This window comes from Rhodnius prolixus, unplaced genomic scaffold (genome assembly GCF_049639745.1).
Source record: "Rhodnius prolixus isolate KJV_2025 unplaced genomic scaffold, Rpr scaffold_23, whole genome shotgun sequence".
Lineage (NCBI taxonomy): Eukaryota > Metazoa > Arthropoda > Insecta > Hemiptera > Reduviidae > Rhodnius > Rhodnius prolixus.
This window is the reverse complement of record NW_027411627.1, coordinates 1,704,395-1,712,480: the sequence shown is the minus strand read 5'-3', so window position 1 is coordinate 1,712,480 and position 8,086 is coordinate 1,704,395. Positions and strand designations below refer to the sequence as shown.

The 8,086-nt window shown below is 36.1% G+C and overlaps 1 protein-coding gene across 8 annotated transcripts in view; it reads right to left on the bottom strand.

The window, feature by feature from the left end:
- The window catches only part of osp (myosin phosphatase Rho interacting protein outspread), a 63,769-nt gene that overhangs the window by 4,620 nt on the left and 51,063 nt on the right, over positions 1 to 8,086 (bottom strand). For 4 of the 8 annotated variants that reach the window (XM_074139193.1, XM_074139194.1, XM_074139196.1 and 1 more), the window contains 7 exons: positions 7,037 to 7,243; positions 6,800 to 6,947; positions 5,614 to 5,737; positions 5,387 to 5,539; positions 4,124 to 4,196; positions 1,501 to 1,558; positions 1,192 to 1,269 (listed from right to left, as the gene is read on the bottom strand). In XM_074139193.1, the coding sequence (XP_073995294.1) occupies positions 1,192 to 1,269; positions 1,501 to 1,558; positions 4,124 to 4,196; positions 5,387 to 5,539; positions 5,614 to 5,737; positions 6,800 to 6,947; positions 7,037 to 7,243 (841 nt within the window). Of the gene's footprint in view, positions 1 to 924; positions 1,105 to 1,191; positions 1,270 to 1,500; positions 1,559 to 4,123; positions 4,197 to 5,386; positions 5,540 to 5,613; positions 5,738 to 6,799; positions 6,948 to 7,036; positions 7,244 to 8,086 lie in introns of all 8 variants that reach the window. The other 4 variants (XR_012461620.1, XR_012461621.1, XM_074139197.1 and 1 more) reach the window with 4 other exon arrangements.

The window sequence follows — 8,086 nt, the reverse complement described above, 5'->3', positions numbered from 1 at the left end:
CTGCAACAAAATAGTCTCCTTAATAATCTACATCAACTTAGAAGCCGGCTCGCTTACAAACAATTCATCAATAGCTAAAGTCGTACCCATATTTAAAAACTGAACCCAAACATTTCTAACATATGTACCGCTCGCAAAGTTGTACTAAAACAGTATCGCGAAATACTTCCAAACTTGACAAATTTTTAGAAACAGTTTCTGTACAAAACTAACACATTTCTTAATTGTTTTAACGACTCGGAGGAGAATGTGACAAACTGCTTTACAGACGGTTCCAGGCAATAGCCGGGCGAACATTATAGTCCGATTACTATTTAATTAAAATTCTTTAAGGCGGTTTTAACAATTCACTTTTGACGATCATCAAGGATGATTTACTAGGAGGGAAACAAAGTTACTTTGGTAAATTCAATTTTCTTTAAAAGGATCATCCAAAATGAATTGATCAGTTCTCTTCGTTTGCTGAAATGAATTTAATTTGCATCCGTATGAAAAAAGTATCTTTCCTTTGTTTTATGCATTTTAAAGCGTCAGCAATACATAACAAAAAAATTCATGTCCGTCTACGACACCTAATTTGGTAGTTGAACGTAAAGCCTGCCTAAAAAAACATGCAATTACTTTACTTTAGATAAAAAAAAAAGTAAAGAAAAAGAAAGTAAGAGAGTCATGTTCGATTTGTAAACAACGTTGTTTTGATCTCTAAAATCAAAATTAGCTGCTGTAGACATGAAAAAGTTTAGCCATATTAATAAATTCTTATTAATTTTTTTCTCACAAGGAAAAATTTTCTTGGGGTCATTCTGGATGAAAACTCTTGATGTTTGCTGATTAGGCTGTACACTCGAATTCACTTTTGATAATCCTCCCAAAGTCAAAGGTAAACAGTTTACTACCGCTTTTACGTACAAAATAATAACATACCTGAGGGAATGGATTAGCTGAGTGGTTAGCAAATACTGGACTCCAACGCAGAGACCCCGGGTTCGAATCCAGCTGCTGGCCCTTAGATTTTCTCTTCCAAGGAGCTTCTTAAAGCTCACTGTCCGGTGATGGACAGTGTTGTCTGTAATGAGAGAACACTGTCCGAAGGCCGGCAGCGCTCTGAAAAAAGCTCCGGGCACCAATAACCTCAGATGTTGACGCGCCTTAAATTCCAAAAAATAAAAATAAAAAATAAAAATAACGTACCTGACTTTAAAAGAGGTGGTGGTTCCAGGTTTGTTACACTCAAACTGGACTTCGCGTAGGCCTGGCCTCCATTGGCAGCTAGTAAAACAGGTTTAGTTGTCAAAATACAATTTTACAACGCCAATTATTTAAGCGATAATTAATTCAAGTTTGTCAGTTTATAAACAAGTTAGTATTATTATTGAATATTATAAATAAAATCAAATATGCTTGAAGGCTGATAATGTAAGCAAAAAGAGAAGTGGCGTAATGATTAAATGATAGGCTAGAATGACTAAATTAGTTGAATAAATAAATAAGTTCACTGACCTGTCTGTTTGGCAATGGGACTCACTACTCTCCGTCGAGTTGTAACACCCTCGCCATGCTAAACACACCATGCGCATGTCACTACAAGTGCCCTCTACATCTATCTCTCTTGCTGCACCTTCTTACTTTTTACATTGCTCTTTTATAATTATACTAGTGCACAGCTTTTTTTAGCCAATTACTTACTACTTACATATTATTATAAAATGAACTTTCTTGAATCTGGGTAGGAACGATGCAAGTAAATTGGTTGAACACAAGAAAAACACCACTTGGATTTGTCTATTTAATCGAGTTCAGGATGCAGCCGCAGCTGTAATGGGACAAAAAATTAGTAAATAGAAGCGTTTGCCTACTTCTCGAACTTAAACCCAGTATTATCTGTAAACATAGGTAAGGCCAAATAAGAAGACAAAATAAATTGGCCTTCTTCTCCGCCACCAATAATATGTAGCTACTTTGGAGGAACCGAACTTTGAACAATATACCATCTTATCCAACAACGGCTAACTTGAGATATGTAAGAGAGCATCTCCCAATCTGTTCAGCCTTAACAAATAGTCCCTGCCCGGATAATTCCACCTTCGTTAGTTGGCAACGAAAGTTCTTCGATTCACAAGGCTGGTGGAGGTGGACACAAGATGGTTTTGGGCGGCTGTTTGAAGGCTAACCTCTTGAAACGTAGTGATTACGCAGCAAAGGTAGAATGAATTTTTCCAGGCCCCCAAGTGCCCCATCTCTGAAAACCCAAGTGCCGACCAATTGAACTTGCATCGAATCCTTCTTTCTACATGCTAAAAAAAAGTGGTCATGCGCTTCTTGAATAATAAAAGAGAGTTGCACTTTTGAAACAAAAAATGGAAATTGTAAACGCTTTGAAATATTTATAAATAAACAAACAATTAGGATGGGAGGGGGCAGCAAAGACAAAAGCAAGTGTAGAAGATATAGTTATAATAAAGCCGCAGGGGAAAACATCAACATTTTGCCATGATACAATAACTAATTAAGACCAAAACCATACATTAAACTAAAATGGCACTTTAGAGGAAACCTACCCCCCCCCCTACTTCAGCGTTACTCTTATTCGACTATTTTATTAATAAGTTGTTGATTTATAGGTTTCACTATTAAAAGTTTTAATAATAAATTGAGGACCGTTTTGGAGAAAAATTCAAAATGCTGGAAAATTTATTTAGTAAAGTGGCACTTCCGGGGGAAGGGAACTGATCGTTATGTTTGAAGAAAACGAGTTCCATGATTAATCAAAATAATTATTATACAGGTGGCACGACAATATAATAAACCATAATGGCTTTTTAGAGGAAAGCCTCTAGCCTACCCTCTCACTCTCTCTCTCTCAGAAGTGCCCCTAAAATGTTTCAAGTTTTAAAGTTTAGACAAGAAACCAGTTGACCAAGTTTAAAGAAATTAACTCGAGCTGTTTTCGAGAACATCTTGAAGACCGATTTTGACCAAAATCTTATTGGCTTCCTCTAGTGGTACCTCATCGCAATATCCGGTTTCTACTTCCTGCGTTTCTTCGTTTTTGAGTTAATATTAATATTAACCATATACGAGGCATGTCCAGAAAGTAAGTATACTGAGGCTTTCACAGTCGGAGGGATTTGTTTTTCGACATGTTGGCTACACTGCCGTGTAGCCTGATTCCTCCCCTCCGCAATGAGACCGGTTCGAGGTCAGTACGTTGAGAACTGTCGACGCGACAACAGGTTTCGTGAAAAACGTCAATCCAATCTCCCCCAAGTGCGAAATACTCGGCATCATCCGCTACCTCGTTTTGAATGGAAAAAATCCGGTTGAGGTTTATACTGAGGTAAAAACTGCAAATGGTGATAAAGCTATGAATCGTACGAGTGTGTTCAAGTGATGTCGCGAGTTTAAAAACGGTTGTACGTCTGTACATGATGATCAGAGGAGCGGAAGACCTTCAATTATTGTGACTGACGAAATTGTGGAAAAAATCGTAAATGCGCTCCGTGACGATCGCAGATTGACTGTGGATGAACTTTCTGCGATGTTTTCGCAAATCTCCCTTTTCCCCTTCCTAACGAGATAACGGATGACGCTGCGTATTTCGCACTTGGCGGGAGATTGGATTGACATTTTTCATGAAACCTATTGTCGCGTCGACAGTTCTCAACGTACTGACCTCGAACCAGTCTTGTTGCAGAGGGGGGAATCACTGCCGTGTAGCCAACATGTCGAAAAAAAAAAATCCCTCCGGCCGTGAGAGCCTCAGTACACTTACTTTCTGGGCATGCCTAAAATCAGTCTTTACTATTTAAAAACAAAATTATAATACTCGTGCAATCATGAATTTTTATGGTACAATGCAAAGAAGTGAGAGTTAAAGAGTTAAGGTGGTGAGTAAATAAGGGAACCATCCAGTCATGCGTTCAAATTAAGGTGATCAATAGATTAATTACTAAAAGTATTAGAAAATATTAGAAATGATGGTCTTCTATAGTGTTGAAAGTACGTTAATCTGAAGGTAATTATGAAAAAGGAAATCAGGACAGCTGTTACTACAGCTCAAATCGTATTTACATCAAGAACAGCCAAAGGACTGCAATAACGATAGCAGGTGGAAATTACTTACTGGATGGTCGTGCAGGCGCGACACGGACTCGCTGCTCGCCTCTGCCACAAGGTGCGCCCTTAACTGTCTGTTTCTGCAACATCCATACAAAATACAGTAGTTATTCATCCAGGTTTCCCATCAGCTCGCAAACTAGAAACTTTTTTATTACGAACGATTACAACTAAAAGGGACGATGATCTTAATCGAGCAACGCTAGGAATTTGATCACACATTTTAATTAACCTAGAAACGAACTTTTTAACATTTTAATTAGATAAGAATTGACTTCTAAAAAAAAAAAATTGCGCAGAATATTGCTAAAGGTATTATTACTACATTGAAATATCCAAATACATTTGCAAACCTTGGTTTTGTCTTGAGAAAATTAAAAATTTTAATTTCTTTGGAATTCATAGAACCAAGATTTTCCAATTTACAAAACTGATGTAAGCTATCTTATAGCTATGTTGATGTCGTTGTCCCAAAAACATTATTTACATTAACATAATTACAAATAGAGCCATTATTGTGTAAGTAACAATGTGTCCTTAGATTTTCTCTTCCTACAATTCTTTTACAGCTAAATGTGTGGTCTGCAGTAAAAAGCCTACAGTCGCAAATGATCTGAGCCATTTCATTTTAACCACCATTTAACCATTTGACCCCCACCCACCTGAAAAACATTTGCTCTGAAAAAAAGTAATAAAAGAAAGGTGCGAACTCTTACACAACTTTTTCTTACTACATTCTCTTGGTACTAATTTTCTTCAAATTCTGATAATTTGAATCATTTTTAATTCTTGCCCACATTAAATATTAAAAATGTGGAATGGGCCTGTGCTTGAAAATCTTACACCCAAAAAGTCAAATGCTACCACAATTTCTTCGACTCAACTAAAATATTTTTATTTTCTTTTTTCGTACGCCTTTACAAAAACACTATTTTGGTTTAAGATGCATTTGCAACTAGATTACTATTTCTGTAGTATCTAGCAAGAATTTCAATCTAAAAAGTCTGGACACAAAATCCCATCTTGGTCATGGATATTTCAGCAAGTAGAAGCTGGGTCTCCTACTCTTAAGGATGCATAATTAAAAGAACTTTATTAACTGGCAACTGACGCGTCGATTTTTTATTCTCTGAGTCGTTTTCCAACTTTTATAACACATCGTAAAAATGAAAAAAAGTTACATTACAATGTCCTAGTACTGACGACATTTCAGTAAAGGTGAAAAGGTAGCGAAGGAAAGTGGTGTGATAGAAAATGAGGTATGAGTTACCTGGCGTCCAGTTGGATGATATGTTGATGAGCGTGGGCCAGCTGTTGAGTGGCGACTCTTAATTTATCCTCTAAGGAGACACTCTCCACACACTTTATCGAATATTTGTCAGTAAGTGACAAGATCTCCTTTTTAATTTCTTCCATTTCAGCTCTGAAACAGCCGAGTTTTAACAAACGATGCCGCACTGCACACTTGGACTAGACACAAGTTCTCAAACTACTTACTGGTGCTGTTTGTGGAGCGCCGTAATGTCATGGGTTGACTGCATCTTACTTACGTATTCAGCTTTGAACTTGGCAACTTCTTTCTGCACTTCTGCTTCATGCGCCTTTCGCATTGCATCCAAGGCTGAAAATGTCACACAGGTTTAAGGTAAAATCGGTATGAGATCAATTTTGTAAAAACAACTTTTTCGCGCTCAGGGAACTTCAAAACGGGCATTTCTGGAGAAAACTTAAAAACTATAATCTGCACGATAACAATACCTTCTTTTAGTAGAGTAAGAGAAGGTAAAAAAGGGTAAAACTTGTAATTTTTCTAACTAAATGCTACTCTTCTAATTGCTTCTGCGCAGTTCTCATATTTGGTAATATAAAATTCGTTGCTTCTCTTTTATTATTACTTTTGAACTCCAGTTCAAATCTATTCCAATAGATTATGGTTGGGTATAATTGATACAAGACTGATACAAACCTTCGTGATTACACTACCAAATCATCCCAGTTTTTCTTAATGTAATCCATTTTCTTGTAGGGTAACAACTACTTTTATTTAAAGTTAGATGATTCCAATAGATAACAATGGAAAGTGGTCCGGTCAGTACCTATGCAGACTGAATTGTTTCTCTACAGAAAGGTGTGCAGTTATAATTGCCACTACTTTCCACTAGAATGGAGAATACAGTCGTTTTCACATTCTCTGAGGGATGTTATGATGCGAGAAATAATATCAATATAGTCTATTTAGTATTAATGCTGTTTAAATTTACAGATGCATCGAAACACTAATACCATTTAAGAAAAATAAGTAGATTTTCATTTTGTTTTTTGTTTAATGCCATCCCACCTTTCATATATTCTAGATCTTCTTTATTAAGGAAAAACGGAAGTGCCTTATCACATGGAAGTCCCGGGAAAATGTTTGAAACATAAGTTTTAGAACTTCTTGTATACAATTAGAACAACAAGCAAGCTTTAAGAAAAGTAGCTATTTTCGAGAAAATATCAACAGTAAATTCTATTAAGTAAAGCGGTATCTCCGGTTGATCGATCTTGTTAAAACCTTATCGATATCACTTGTAGGCTCTCTGAAGAAGCCCTTAAAATGTTAAACTAAAATTTAAAGTGTGAAATAAAGTAATATTAGGTATTGGGTAGTGAGCTGAATGTAAAGTAAGCAAAGCTAACGCACCGGCTAGAGTAGCGTGAGTTTCTTCCGCCAGAGCTTGCTCTTTCTCTAATTTCAGCGACTTCAGTTCTCTTTCATGTTTTTCTTGAAGTTCCACAATTTGTCTCCTGTGGGAATTCTCCATTCCTAACAGACCTTTTTCACAAACAGCCTGCAAATTACCATTACCAATATTTTACTAATAAATAATTCTTGAAGCAGTATCAAAATAAAGCTGTCAACATGATTATAGTTCTTTACGCGAAGATGTTGTATTTCCGCTTGATATCTTTGCCTCATGTTCTCTTCTTCGTCCAGATCAGCAGCTGTACTGTTGAGTGTTTTATTATAGGCCGTCTTAATATCTTCAGATTCTTTCATAAATTCCTCCTCCCAAGATTCCAGTTTTAATTCCAATCTTTTGTTACGATCAATCAGTTTACTTTCCTCGGCCTTATAATGCTGCAACTAATAAGAGCACAAGTATTTATTAACGTAATAATGAATTAAATTTTGAAGGGGCTTTGGCTTGCATCAAGTCAAACATCGGAATGTCTTTAACAACCAACCGATATCCCAATAACAAACAATCTCTAGTTTAAAGAATTACGCACTCAGCTATCCACGATTTAATACAACACACCACTAATTTTTACTTTGTGTAGAAGAAGTGATCCGATCATTTCTAATTTTTAACTACAGTTATTATCGGAAAATTTCGTTTTGACGTCTCCTAAATGAACAAAAAAGAAGAGAATTTAGAAAATGGTCTGTTCATGTCTGACGCTATAAAACGAGAAATCGCTGGATGATGAGGACGAGTAGGTATTGGACCTGGCCATAACTTAGCGATAAAAATCCCTTAACCGTAAGTTCTACTGCAATGGAACAGATTTATTGATTTCTTATTATTGCAAATCGGCTCTTATGAATTTTCTTTAAATATGAATCAAATTCCTAGTAATTGCTTTTCTGGGAGGTATGTGGATGTTTTGTTGTAATAGGTATGCTGCTAATTCTTACATAGTCATAGCCAAGGATTAAATAAAATCTAAGTTTGAAGACTGGAAATGCTAATTTCTTGCTAATGTTCTCGAAAAGAAGTTTATCCTTAACTTTGTTTACGCGAGAACACCTCAATTCAAATATACTTTTAATGTGTTTCTGATAAAATAGATTTTAGGAGCTTATCCCAGGGTGTGAGGTATTTAAGGCTTCCTTCTAAAGTGTAATGCCTCAAAATTTCATGGTTTTCAATCAAACCATTTATTGTTAATGAAAATTATATGCCACTATAACTCTCAAGATTTT